Below are 15,834 nucleotides of genomic sequence, written 5' to 3'. Positions count from 1 at the left end.
CTGGATTTTCTTTCCAAGAGTAAGCAAAATGTAACCAGATATCTACAAATGATTGGTGCTTCAGGACTACATTTTTCACCAGAATGTTTCATAAGGATCCAAGACACAACTGGGACCATAGATGGAACTTAGCAGATGCCCTCTAGATATTGAAACAAATGCTACACTCTGTAACAATGAACCAGAAACAACTGTTAGATTTTAGTTTCAGTGAATTTACGATCATAATTCTTAGGTATGCTCTAGGACGAAACACCTGTTTACTGAATTCTGTTTTTGATAATTCTCCGTCTGGAGTCAGTTCGGAATGAAAAACATTGTTATTATGTGAATATACCTTCTTTCATTTAAGTTGATATATAATGGTATTCTTAACAGTTTCACTTTGTCTAAAAATATTTCTTAATGATTAAAGCACTAAGCTCCAGTCAATAAAGGTTTGAAATTATACGATGCTAATAAATATTATTCTATAGGGACTTACTGAAATGAAATGTCTCTTTTATAAACAGAATTTTTAAAAGGTAAAACGTCGTTTCACTTGGTAATGAATTCTTCTGCTTTATCCATCAAACCTCTGAAAACAGTTGAAACTTTGTTACTATTCAAAACTACTCAATTCAATATCACAGTGAGATAATGTATGCTCTGCATGCTTTGATGATATTATAAGATTTAGGAAAAAGCATTTGATTATAGTTTGATTCACCGCATTAGTTTTATTCATAATTCATTGTAACTAATTTGCTGTCATTTTGTTTACAGGTTCTATGAATGTTCTGCATAAATTTACACAAGTCTTTGGAGATATTTTTGATGATGGATCTAAGATATATCATTCTTCTATTATTTATATGCTTAACACATTTCAGTAGTCTAACGTTTAGTCATTCATCAACTGAATCATGGTACATAAGATCACGTAAGGGTGTTGCAGCTAATGTTGCTGCATCGGCTTCGTCAAAAACGCAACCAGTACCCATATCAACTCAGTTAACGACAAGCGGCCGTGTTTCAACATGTAAGTTTTCAATAATAATACTGATAAGAATAAAGAGCTTTATTTCAGGTTAATTGAAGTTCATTAATTTTTACTAGAATTTTCTGTCTACTAGTTGATGATAAATAACCATCATAAGTATTTATAGTTATTCCCTAAAGGTTGCTTACTGCTTATTTATAAAGCTGTCACCTTAATGACTTCTCAAAGGACGCTCTTTTTTCAGCTGTTTTACCTGAACACTAACTTGAATGACTTCAAGTACATGATAAATCTGAGTACCAGTCAAATTTACAATTAATTGACCACTAGGTGCTGATCAGTGTCATGTATATCAGGTCCTTCTTAGTGCAGATCGAATCCTATCGACCAAAGTGCAATGCGGCCACTAGTCTAGGTGACTCTAAATTTTGTGCACTATGTTGAGATAAGATGGTGGCTGGAGGTAGTCAACAGGAAACCTTGAACCTAATTTTTATGCTACTTGGCAATCGTCAGCAAGGTGTACCTGCAATCTTGAGGGAACTGATGCTCCCTGACCGATTCGACCTCGTGTCACCCAGCTTCACAGTCAGAGATGTTACCACTGAGGTGAGTGATACGAGATCTACTCCGTCATGGAGCATCAATTCCCTAAAGATTACAGGTACACCTTGTTGACAAGTGCCAAGTAGCACGAAACTTAGGTCCAGGGTTTCTTGTTGACTACCTCCAACAACTATCTTACCAGTCAAATTATTTAATAAATAACCAGTTGTTATAACAATAAAGAAATGCATAAAAATTTCTTAAACTCTGCTATAATTAACAATACTTCACCAATTTAACTCGAAAAATTGTTTACCTATAGCATTGATATAATTCAATGTAATTTGGACTCTTCAAAGCATACATGAAGAACATTTAAATGTGTAAATCAAAATTTTTTTACACATGTTAAAAACCTATCTACTGTCAGTCATATGAGAAGAAATAGAATATTTTTATATTTTGGTTTAGAAATTTTGTTTTTTTTACGAATATTAATCTTGACTGACGGTCTATGTCTAAATTGCATTCAAAAACTAAATTGATAGGTTGAAATTTCAATTAGAGACAGATAATTAGGGGGTTTTAATAATGTTACAGTTTAACTTAAGATCATATGATTTAGTGATCAATCTACATTGGAATATTTTTTTGGATTACTGAAATAAATCTACCAAAAATCACACTCATTACTCACGATATTTTGGGGTTACCTAGAAGCTCTCGCTGCATGAAGGGTCCTACAGTGTAACGATGACATTAAAATACAGGGGTAACCAAACAGAATATTATACGTACTCTACCCTTAACCTTTTACTGAAAACTGTAAAAAATGACTTAGTTGATCTAATTAGCAGTATAGGGTTGTGGAGATTGCTGAGTTTTGACTGAGATTATGAACTCATCAATGTTAAACCACTGTTGACAACTTGTAAGAACTGGACGGCTGTTTTCTCATTGTACGAGACTTAGCAGTGAGCACCCACAATCGCGCAAGTAGGATTCAAACCCGAGACCTTTTGTCTCGCGCTAACGCTTAATCTCTAGACCACTGAGCTGGCATCCAACGGTGCTGATATCTAACTTCAACCAATCCACGATATTACGCGACCATTTTCCATTGTCTTAGGTGGATAACTGCCTCACACCCGACACAAATTAGCTACACTGGCCAGGTTGAGAAAAGCCTCATGGATGACTGATTTATGCACATAATTAGTAATTTAGATATTCCTGTATTTAGCGTTCAACTTCTCGGTGAGATAATCGTCTTTCGATATTGACCGAATGAAAATAAACGCGGAAAATGAACAAGAGAAATAAAATAACTTTAATTCATTCTACAGTAACTTTTAGAATCCACTTCTTCGAAAGATTCAACTAGTTGTTTCCAGGGTTTTAGTTGTACTTTTCGGTTTTCCTTTTGAACTGCAAAAAGGAAACATACTTGCACGTAAATAACTTCTCAAATTGTCTGAAGTAAATCATTACACAACAGGTTATGGAACTCTTGATTGGAGCACTGAACCTAAAAAAACTAATAATATCTCGAAACGAGTTAACTAATCAGTACTAATACGGGTTTTGTGGTCACTTTTTTAAAACCTATTATAGTTTTGTAAATTTTCAAGTTCATTCAAGACATTTGTTTGTTTATAACTGATTACAACTATTTGTATCCAAAGACTTATGTACTTAGCAAACATTAAGCATTTCATCAGCTATTGATTGATGATAGAAATATAAAACTATATTCTAGATTTTTTGTGAGCTATCATTCGGGATAGCTAACAAGTTTACTCCAGAATTTTAATTTACTTCAGTAATTGATATAAGGGAAATCAAACACATCACACAAATGTATGTTTGTATACTTTACGAAAAATGTAATCTTTTGTTGAGTGTTGTCTTTCAGGTAGACGCATAATATTCCTATGAGAGATCGATGTATAATTGCTGGTTACTTATCGTACGGGGACCTGTGCCCAAAGAGTTACGAGTTTCTCTGTTTACCCATATTGTTAAGCGTAAACAACAACCTAACTGAATAGTTCATCCTGCTGCTGAATCACTTTAACTCATTATACGTTTTTCAGTCTAATGTAGGTCACTGCAAAGGTTACGTAAACAGTACGTGTTTTACTGAGATAGTGTATTCGGTAAGATAGTGTACCTTGCGTCACAAAGAGTACTAACGTCACAAAGAGTACTAACGCGCTGGTACAAACGATTGAGGTTTATTGAAATTCATTTTATTTGGTGAACTTTGTTTCCATATTATCATATCGATCCACATGATCATCTCAAACTATTGATCAGATTTGTAATGTATTAATTTCATTTCGAAGAGACATCATAATTGTGAGACATTTTTGTGATTTCTTAAACTTCCAGCGAATTTCACAAATATTAAATAAAACTGACTACAAGCGAAATCTAATGTATTAATTCTCACTAGCCACAACAGATAATATTTTATCTATCTAGTGTTCATATTCTAATCGAAATATCATCCATAGATAGATTATTTACTTACGCCTGTAATCCCTCGTGGAGGAGCATAGGCTGCTCGCCAGCATTCTCCACAAAACTCTGTCCTCGACAATCCTTTCTAGTTACTATTCATCCTTTTCATGTCTGTTTCTATTTCCCGACCCAATGTGTTTTTTGGCCTTCCTCTTTTTCGTTTTTCTTCAGGATTCCAAAGTAGCGCTTGCTTCGTGATGAAGTTTGATGATTTTCTCAATTTGTGTCCTATCCACTTTCAACTGGTTTTCCTAATTTCCTCTTCATTTGGAAATAGGTTTGTTTTCTCTTACAGTAGGCTGTTGCTGGTGATATCCGGCGTCCATAGACAGATACCCTTTGGCAAATCATAAAATGGAGATTTGTTGCTCCACCAGAATCATAATTTTGATCTAATCAAAAATCGATATTATCTAATTAATGTAGTGATCACTTCATTTTTAATTTCTTTAGTTTCATATGATGAACCCCAATATACAATAAGTGATTCGAATCTTCGGAGTGGTTCATTTACAGCAGAAGAAAAACTGGTAGCTCAACTACTGAATCGAGGGAGTTTAACTGTCCGACCAAACGGTTATATGAATCAATCTACAAATCCTGTACACGTTAATATAACCTATAATGTTGTACAGATTCTTGGATTTGTAGGTCTATTTTTTGTATTTTGTGGTCAATAATGCTGTAGAAAATTTTGTTCGCAAATTTTCGGATAGACGGATAGATACATTAAAAGAAAAGCCTTAAGAGTTTTCACTATACCATGAAGATTTGAGCTTTGGACGAGTGGTCTACATAGTCATCATGTATTTCAATAATAACATTATGAAACAGAAATGTAGGTATTCGTTTTCGTTCTGAATTGAACAAACGAAAAAAGATGGTTATATCTCTTCTCTGCTAAGTGTAGTTATCGTTATCGTTTTCAAGAATTCAAGATTAACTGATTATTTCAGACTGCAAATTCTATACAATTAACCGAAAGCATCTAAAATGTAAAGATTTACTACAGTTGTTGGCACTCGATACTCGTGGTAATATTCAAATCAACTACAGAGACTTCACTATAATAAGGCGTTCATAAGCAACAACGTTTTACTGGTACGAAAGCAATTCATTCAGTGTTTCCCATAAGTACGACAAGAAATCGTTCTATTTGAAAATCATCTAACTTTTCGCACGGTGTTTAGAGAATTACTACTCCTTATTGTCTATTATCGGTCGTCTGAATGTTTTAGGATGACAAAGTTGAATAGAATGAATACACCAGAAGAGATCAAAACTTTAAAAACGTCGTACAGAAAAATATAGGAATTATCTTTTTTATACACTTCATGTAAGCTAAATTGGAAACAAATTTCTATAAACAGTCACCATCAAGATTGTTTAAGTGCATCATTTCTTGTAGTTTGATAGATGAATCTTCAAACTAATATAGAAAAATTGACTAATATACTGTTAAATACACAATTTATGATAACAACTCATCATCATTCTTTTTGAAAGTCAGGTATACTCATATTTTTGAACTCTATTTTGTGATAATAATGTGACCTGATATTTAAAAACTTTATGAATATGGTTTTTGGTGTTTAATACACTACATTAGTCCAGTTGCAGACTACCGTAGGAATGTAATTTGTTTGAGATGATTTATGACAATAGACTCTAAAAATACAGTGGCTCTTGAGGTATGTAATCATTTCTTTGGCTTCTAGATATAAGTAAATTAACTGACATGAAGTTGAAGAAATGTCAAGGATATTAACCTTTATATTTTGTGTTCTCCAAAGCACACTTTCCATTACATCAGGGTAATGCATCTCTTGTAACCTGAATTTATATTCTTTTAGGGTTCTGTCGTACTGTTGAATTTTGTATGATTTCAAATTAAATACGACGAACAATTATATTAGACTTTATCTCGAATAACATTATATTTATCACTAAATGAACTTCAAAGTCACTTCTCATATGTCTAAATAGTTTTACAGAAGAAGTGCCACATTTTATGTTGCTGGTGACCGGGATTGCTTTAGATATTTTACATGATCTGTTCAGTAATTAACCACAGAAATGAAAACATTTTGTGTTTCATTTATTAATTCTTACTATTTTAGTCACAATCAGAAGAAACCTTAAGTATCTCTGGATGGTTTACTATGGTAAGTCTTTCAAAACGTTTTCCAATGTGCAGTTACAAGGATTGATTTTATTTTAAAGAGGGACTATTATCCTCTATTTAGTTGCGATATTGTTCATATAACCAACATTTTCAAGTATGACACATCAAGAAATAGTTTACTAAACTGTTTTTGAATAAATTAAGAAGTGGAAACTATATCCCTTTTAGATTAGTTTCTGTTGACTGATTCAGACAACACATGCAATTTATTGATAAAATATCCTCTGAATTTCAAAAAATTCGATAAACTTTTGTGCTTTTTGACCGCCTATAGTATTTGCAACTTTGAGACTACAAATCAAATTTATACGATGCTGAAAATTGTTTTCATCTAAAACCCACTGAAAAAGCGAATAATTACTTAATTAGAAATACATGGGAGAACCAGGGGCACCATACATGACGATAAATCATTCATTTCTATCACGTTAACCATTACATCAACGAATTTCTCCACTTATTATTTCAATGAATATTATGTTTCTCAAAAAGGTTGCTACGCTCGCTAGTTCATGTTTTAATCCATCAGAAAAATTCAAATTTTAAATAAATGTAAAAGAAACAGCATCGGTAAGCATATGAAAAAGGTCGAAAAAATTAATGACCGATCGTACATGAAACTAGGACTTTACAAGCAGTTAATTATTAGACTGATTGATGTAACCAGTGAACAGTTGACAATGATTAGTTTTCCTTCACAATCATAAACTGAAATAAGAACGAATGATTTACTTTTGAATCAAACAAAGTTTGTAAATGACTTTGAAATGAATATGAGACTCAGAAATCAGTCTAATCTTAAATACCAGTAGGATTTCGATTCGACTTTAATCGTAAATCTAAGTAAAGAAACTTAAGTCAACATTAAATGATCCTATTAAATTGTCGTCGTTCGCTCTTTTGATGTATGTAATTTGTTGATGGGAGGTTGAGTTGTTTATTAAAAATAGACTAAAAGCCATTTACCCTGTTCTGATATTTCAACTATATGATATAACTCAGTCATCACTAGATAAGATGAAATAAATGTTTGAGAGCATTAGTTATTTTATTTATCAAAATAAATTCCTGAATTATATCCAAACAAAAATTACCATCATTGTCCAACTGACCTCAGGAGGACAATACATAACGAAACCTAGCTGTCATGATTAACGAGGAGTTGATTTCTAAATCTCAGTAGGTGAAATCACACCTTCGGTACAGAATGATAAACTAGTGTAGTATATCTTATGTGCTTAAATTATTTGGAATTGAGAAAAAATCTGTTTTTCTCACAGTCAGCTTCGTTCAAACTAAGTATACCCTAAATTTGTGAAGATTGATATGATTTAATAAATGTAAAATATTTCACTGTATCACAATTCAAATACTTGATCAGATCAAGTGTAAAAACATCAACTGACTGATTACATCACAACGAATGTTGCCATTTTTCAAAAGCATTCCTAGTTCGGATAAGGTAAATCATTTAAAACTTAGATTTCGTCATCCCAGATATGTTTGTACTGTGATCGATTAACAAAAAACACCAATTTGAGGCTTGGATTGTCTATAAATGAGGATCCAGACCATATTACATTATTTAATCAAGTACAAGGGTCATATTCTTTACTGATGAATTAAGATTTGTCTATATTTAATTCAAATCAATAGTTATCAACGTTTAATTTGAAGTTGATAGCCAACCTTCATTCAAGGCATTATTATGTATGAATTATATATTTCATACTGGTATCCTTTAGCTTTTCACAACACTGAAACAGTCCCGACCGTATCAATAAACTTTTAGCTTATGAGTTAATAAAATTATCATAGCTAAACTGAATTGTTAGTAAAAGTCAATCATAATGAACAACTGATAACGAGTAAAGGTTCAATTAATTGAATTGCTTACAAACGTTCACAGAGAATATATGGTAGCAATAGTAGCAGAAAATCATTTCTTCCACATCGCCTTTAACCAATACTGACATATGCTTATAAACTTGTGTAAAGTAGAGATTAAAGTAATTTTTTTTACTAACTTATATCCTTACAAATTATTCAAGTCATTACTTACGCTGAGATATTGTAAGCTCAGCTGTGTTTTCCATAGAGCACAAAAAAAAAACAGACGTACTATTTATTAGTTTTGACTTTTACAATTTCATTTTTCTCTACCTCTCTGCCTCTTCATCTTTAATGGGTAAATTTCTTTCTTCTTTATTTTCATTTTGATGTCACAAAAATTCATATCTTAATCAATCAACATTGTATAAAACATTTGACTAGAGGGAAGCCGAAAGACGAAGTTAAGACGACAAATGCCAAAAAGGAAATTAAAGATACAATGCATTACAACCAAAATTTAAAAGAGGTGTGAATAAATGTAGATAACTATGGAGTTAAAATCGATTACCATAATTTTGTTCAAAAAGGTCAATTAATCTCTAACATTGGTAATTAGGGAGTAGGTTGATATAAAGAAGAAAAACCAATATGTTGTTTAGATTGGTAGGGGTTTGAACAACGGAAAAACAGACAGTTGAAGGTCTAATTTTCTATTTTATTCAAAGAATCATATGCGTATATACATTTATGAGTCTTGTTACCAATATGACACCAACCAAAACTGACTCGATATCAGGGAAACGAGGCATTATTCATCAAAAAGTCGGGTTTGGTACGCCTTTCTCGTTGAACAGGATGGATATTTTAAAGCAAAACCTCTTAAGACATTTATTCTTTCATTAATAAATAAAATTTAAGCATGCAAATGAGTACATCTATTTCAGTATGTCAATCATCTTGATCTGATAAGTCATATAGTGATGGGAAAAAAAGAAGAAATTGAATTAACTGAGTATAACTTTTATTCTTAAGTAAAGTAACCCAATTGGTCTTCCCTTGTGTCGTCATAACGAGCACACTAAAGTGTAATATCTAAAACTACAGAAAAATTATCAGGTGAGTTAAGACGGTTCCAGCTTTGCAATCAGTCAGTTTCAAGTTTTTTTGAGTGATCTTTAATGTAATTTCTAAAAAATTAAAACATTATTTCCAATGTATCCATGCTTTAATATAACTTATTATTCTGTTTAAATTATAAATTTTCTATGGTGTTAAACTCTTCGTGGGTTATGAAGAGATGGACTGATCCTAGATTAACTTGGGATCCAGAGGAGTTCTCTGAAATTCAAGAAGTCAGTCTACCAACAACAAATTTATGGATACCAGATGTGGGCGTGATGAATGGTAAAGCATCCACTGATTTCGATTTTAGTGCAGGTGTAAGAGGACGCGTTACCGTAAGCAATGACGGATCAGTTACTTGGCTTCATGGCGCGGTTCTAGATGTGACATGTCCCCTTGATGTATCATTTTTTCCGTTTGATTATCAAACATGTTTTCTGATTCTTGTTCCATGGCAAAGTGGTGAACAACAATTACTTTTGCAACCATTCACACATGGTTCAGCAGTGGATAATAGTTACTTACCTAATTCTAATGTCAGTGAATGGGAAATTCAATCTGTTCATTTTGTACGGAAAAAATATCGTAGTGATATGAATGTCACTTATCAATATGTGAGTATTGCTATCCATCTTAAAAGACAGCCGCTGTATTTTATTGTACTTGTTCTTGTTCCATTTTCAATGTTATCTGCTCTTGCATGCTTGATCTTCACATTAGATGATACAGGAGATCGGTTATCAGTTGCACTTTCCTTAGTTCTCAGTATGACTATGTATGTGGTGATTGTGTCAACAAATGCTCCCCGCTCAATGAGGACATTACCTGTTTTAGGTAAGTCTGAATTCCTGACAATATCCACTTTCTATTTCTGAATTAAAGATAGTACTATGCAAATGAAATCCCGGCTGCATGTATCTAGTATGAACTAGTACTAAATTACATTAAACTTAGTACAGAGGATGATGCATAGAGCAACGAAAGTTTCCGACCAGCCTATCATTCTGGATAGCTTTACCTTTAGGTCTACAAGTCCACTTTTATAATAAGAAAATTATGGAAAGACGTTTTATAGTCGAAAAGGAAAATACTTTCCCGGTTTAGTAAGCGACATCCATTTCCTATTTATGTGACAAAGAAGAGCACAAAAAGACATCAAATAAAATCAAGACATGTTTAGCAGTTTTGTCTTATGAATAAAACACCGAGGTTCTATGTGACAGACAAATTTTCTTGGGTTGTATCTACTGTAAGAATTAAGCCTTTATTTTAACCTCATTTTCAATACCCAACATGATTACCAGGGATTTAGAATAATCTCCTTCAGTGAACTCTGAAATTGAGCATGTTCAATTTATCACAACTTTGACTGCCATTATAAATAAGTTATTTATTGAATATATTCATAAGTTCTAGATTAAAAGGTAATTGTTCTTTGCAGCGTAAAGCCCCTCAGTTATAATCAGTTACGAATCTATTTGATTGTAAATTTGTCAGTGAATTAGAGTGTCGACAATTCATTTGAATATTCACGAAATCATCCCATTTTAATTGACGATTTCCGTTTTCAAAAGCGCTGACTCATAACGAATTCCGATTACATACAATCACCCATATATTTCTCTCTTTACCACAAGAAAAATTGCTGGATCTCCGAATCATTTTCGTTTCAGCTGTACAAAATATTGATCAAAGATCCCTGTAATCGGTATGCGATTATGGTTACTTAGATTAATGATAATGAAGATTTCGTTTGATAAACCGATGTCCATACATGTAAATCAAATCTAACCTTTCAAGAAAAATCAGTGTGCCATCCGAAATTCGCTGGAATTATTAAATTGGTAGGAAGAAACAATAGAAAAATGTACAGTTGATAAATCTCAAATAATAGCTGCTCAAACAGTATGATATTTTAGATTTTGAAATAGAGAAGCACATTCACAATAAATAAAACTTTCGAATACAAAATTTCTTGTGGAAAGACGTCGTCTTTCTTTATGACTAATGATACTAAACTAGTTAACGCGTTCATATTGAGGTGTACTGAAAATTGTAGCGACTAGTCTGTTAAACAACTCAATCGAATTTATATAATGATGTTTGAAATCTAATTATTGGTCGAGGATTTTAAACCTGTCCCATTCTGAACAAATATCAACCAAATCATTCTATTTTTTTCGCTTATAGGTATATTTCTACTGGATCAGCTGGGCCTCTTAAGTATTGCGACGATACTTGCTGTAATGAACAACAAACTATACCAATCAACAGAACTACTAAACTGGCAAGATTTCATTTATGCAATCTCAGGTACGGGACAAGGTAAACGACGTAATAGTGAGCCATACTCTGAACACCTTTACGTTAATAGACACATACATGACAACCATAATTATAATAACAGAAATAAAACATCACGCAATAACACAAACAGACAAGAACCAAAATATAAATCGTCACTACAACAGACAGACCAGTTAATTGAGAAGAGTACTTCCAGACAACAGTACTATTTTAAAAAGTACTGCAAACCTGTAAAACTTTTATCACGTAAAAGTAATAAGACCGTTAATACTAATAGTAACAGTAATTGTGGTAAAAGTAATAATCAATCAAATCGTTATTTTCCAATCCATCCTGACAGCGGACACTTCATAAACCATTGTGATCCGGAAGTTATCCTAAATGCTACAAATTTAACATCAGATGTCAAATATCGTCCTATTGACCCAGACTCTGACAGTCCGATTGGACAAGTGAATAAAATATCAAGACCTAAATTTTTAGATTCAGCTAATTCCAATATTATTCATAATATTAATACTTTTAAGAATAGTAATACTGAAATTAAAAACAGTACTATTAGTGATAAACAAGATATAATGAAATGTCATGATTACAAAATGATACATCCGAGAATACATAATAGCGATTTTTTAAATAAATCTCATTTTATAAAAAACAAACCTAAAGGCAGTATTTCAGAAAGATCTCCTTGGAGAGAACACTTACCGATGTCATATGACCAAATAATGAAGCAAAAGTATCCAATGAAGTCATCATACAAATACGCCGCGCCATCAGTAACTGAAAGTTCACCAAGTGATGACGAAGAAGACGATTGTATAAACAGTGATACAGATGAAGTGGACAGCGATACTTCAGAAAGAATATTCCGAACAACTGTAACAGCAACTGCAGCAGCTGCCTTAGCAGCTACTCGTGTTATTGCTTCTGATTATGGTGTAACAGATTTAAATCCATCTCAACTAAAAATATATGGAGCGAAAGCAAATGCTAACACAAACAAAAACGCTTCTGGTTTTTATGAGACAGCTAGATCAAGAAAATGTATCCGAAATGACTTACCAATCAAAACAGTGGAAGAACTTGATCACATTGATTCTAAGTTAGCCGCTCAAGCAGCAATAAATGCAGCGTTTGAAGCAGCTGCACAAACTTATCAACTGAGTAAAGAATATACTAGACACCACAATCACCGTCATTCATATCATTTCCCACCATCTAAGTGTGGAAAAAGCCATAAACGAAGTTTATTAAGCAATAGTAGTTATAATCACTGCACTGATTACCCCGCAGAACTAAATCCATATCCGTATCGCAAATTAGCTTCACGTTTAGACTGTATACAAATGATAATTTATCTTTTCTTATCAACGATAAATGCTATTGCTTGTCTCATAATTATGCCAAAATATTCACAAGATTCTAATCCACCAGCCCATTTGATCTCTTAAAAACGTAATTATTAGTCGTAAAACACTGTTTTATTGTACTTCATAAGTTAGAAAATAATTTTAGCAGGGAATTTCACTGACCACTTCGATTCATATGACCTGTCCGTCTTATATATAGGGTATAAAATTTAATTTAAGTTTATCAGTTGGATTTGTAATCGATAAATAATCCTTAATATATTAGTCCTCATAAAATAATGCTAATCATAAATAATCAAACTCAGTGGCTGAAATGTAACCTGATCATCCAGCTTAAAGGTCTTGGATTTACTCTTGAAGAGTATCAAAACTTCATGTCATTATGAAGTCGAAACTAGTCATCCAAAAACTAAGCGATTTCAATCGCATTCCATGTGATTTTTCAACTGATGGTGATTGGCCTAAACTTAAAGCAAACTAATTAAACGAATAATTAAACTAATTATTAGTTAACCATTGTTCGTCATTTTCTTTTCTTCATTGTTTATTGTTGTATTTGTCATTTAAAAATATGTCGCTTTCTTACTCTACACATGTTCTAACCTCTTTTTTTTCTGTACAACTAAATATTTAAAATTAATTATATAATGACACTTTCTAGAGCTAGAAAAAAAGGACTGACTAGAGTTATCTCTCAATATAATATAGATAAATAAATATATATTGTCACTCAAGTTTAATTTTTGTAATGACAACATAATGATTAAACAAAAGAAACGCTCCTTATTCTAATGTAAATATGACGTTCTACACTAAGTAAGCTACGGAATTAATTCGTTCATATTTGCCAAGACATGAACCAAGTAAACAGAACATTGTTTCGTTTTATTATTTACTCAGTTAAACACAATCACTTATCTATTACACTTATTACAATAATCTACTGAGTCAATATAATATATTTAAACATAATACTGACAAACTATAATGTTTTGAAAAGTTGGTTCGCTAATATAGCATACTTCGTATTATCCAAAACTAAACAAAATATTTATTTTTCGAGTGACTAACAACAGAATTAAGGACTTAAGTTTTGCTACAATTGAAGCATTACCAATAGAGTATCTGAGTACAATCATTGAAACTAGAAACCGATATAAACCATTTGACATTTATCTACTAGATGATCAGCGTAAACCAGCCATTACTTTTTATTCTTGCAAGTAGTATTATGAAAGTGTGCGAGTGTGTGACATTTACACGACAAAAAGAATTATTTCTTTGTTGGGAGACAGTGCTTTTTAAATAGGTTTTATGATAATGCTTGAAATGTAACAATTTTGAAAAAAACATACGGTATCTTTATATAATCTAGCCTTAGAGTTGTAAGTTCAGCGATAACACATTAGGATACAGACGAGTACCAAATGGGATGAAACGCTTAACATAAATTCTATTCCTGTGTAAGTAATTAAGATAAGTTAAACCAGATACGACAACGAACTTCATAGTTATTGTAAAATATTTTGAATGCAACCATCACAGATGAGCTCACTCATTATTTTGGGACCAAAAAATCAGTTTATAAGTTGTATTTTCCTAGATGAAAATTTGGTTTAGCTGAATGAATAAACCTTCAAAACAATCAGTACACCAAACTCTTCGAGGTGAACATATATTAACAAGTATAGAATGACTGGGTTGTATAGTTTCGCTTGTGTCGGTGAATTTTCTTGTTTCACATTTCATCATCGAAATTCAAATACCAGTTTCAACAACTCGCAGTATATTACAAACACAGACTCATGGTAAATGAAAACTGTTAAAGCGAAAAATAATATTTAGTAAGAAAAATATTGGCAGTTATAATGATAATTATTATTATTATCATTTTCAACTTACATATGGGTACATAACTTAATTAAACCTTCAGCTTTATTCAGATTTATAGGGTACTTGCTCAATCGAATATTAACAAACTTACAAAATCACTTACTTCAGCACCACATAGACTTATTACCTTCTATAACAATTTACAGACTAGTAAAATGAATTTACTGTAAACAGCTAATCAGTAACAACATACATGATGATATGAAACGCATAGAAAAATGTAGACGAAAACAATCTCCAAGCTTCATTTTTAGTCATGTGAGTGCATAAAAAAATCTAATTTTACCAATTTATTAATAATCCAAAGTAATGCTTCCTCTGTAAAATGAAGAAAAGAAATCTATAATCAAATGTTGTAAATGTTTGTCTCGTATTTGTAAGTGAGAAATCAATTATCCTTTTGAGGCATTGTTCAAATTAAGGCCAGATTCTGGGAATACGCTGTTCTACACAAAAGATTTTCATGTTCAAGAGATTTGTCGTCAGTAAAAAGCTTTCCATGTAATAGCATTTACCTTTAACCTTTACATTTAGAGTTCTAGTTAGAATAGACGCTTGGGATAAATTAATCATTAGTAGAAGATAAAACAGGTAAAAGTACATGATGGGAACTTTCCATAAAGTGAACTGAAGAGAAATTACCATTCGACAAGATAACAATTTAGGTATTCGAACGATATGTTCAATCTAGTAAAATGAAACGATTGAAGATAAAAATAAGTACTGAACACCTCATATAATCGAGAAGTGTACCGTTTCTCTTCTACCTTCACACAAACAGTGAAATGAAAAGATAAAATCAATTTAAGTTGACCATCATGTATAGTTGCACTACTAGAGCTATTAAAAACTCTGCTGGTAATTATTTCGCCGACTTTCTATAATTTTTTGTCAACGGCGTGGAACTCTGATGTGAAATAAACTTTTGAATTGATACAGAACGATAACTGGAAAATCCTACCGAACAAAATTTACAAAAAAACTGATAAAAATTTACATATAGTAACTCAAACCCATATTGAGTGATTTGATGATTCATCTCTGTGTTGAAATAAGACTTACTTCAA

The 15,834-nt window shown here is 32.1% G+C and overlaps 1 protein-coding gene across 1 annotated transcript; it reads left to right on the top strand.

Annotated features, from left to right (window-relative positions):
- Positions 1 to 7,256: 7,256 nt before the first annotated feature.
- On the top strand, positions 7,257 to 12,955 carry Smp_012000 (acetylcholine receptor-related; the record flags this gene model as incomplete). The annotated part of the gene is made up of 3 exons (XM_018788858.1): positions 7,257 to 7,259; positions 9,368 to 10,028; positions 11,385 to 12,955. 3 exons carry the CDS (start codon positions 7,257 to 7,259, stop codon positions 12,953 to 12,955), a joined length of 2,235 nt encoding a protein of 744 aa, XP_018654359.1.
- Positions 12,956 to 15,834: the final 2,879 nt, after the last annotated feature.

The sequence above is a fragment of the Schistosoma mansoni genome, chromosome W, assembly GCF_000237925.1.
Source record: "Schistosoma mansoni strain Puerto Rico chromosome W, complete genome".
NCBI lineage: Eukaryota > Metazoa > Platyhelminthes > Trematoda > Strigeidida > Schistosomatidae > Schistosoma > Schistosoma mansoni.
The sequence above is the reverse complement of the archived record's forward strand: the minus strand, read 5'-3'. Positions and strand labels throughout refer to the sequence as shown.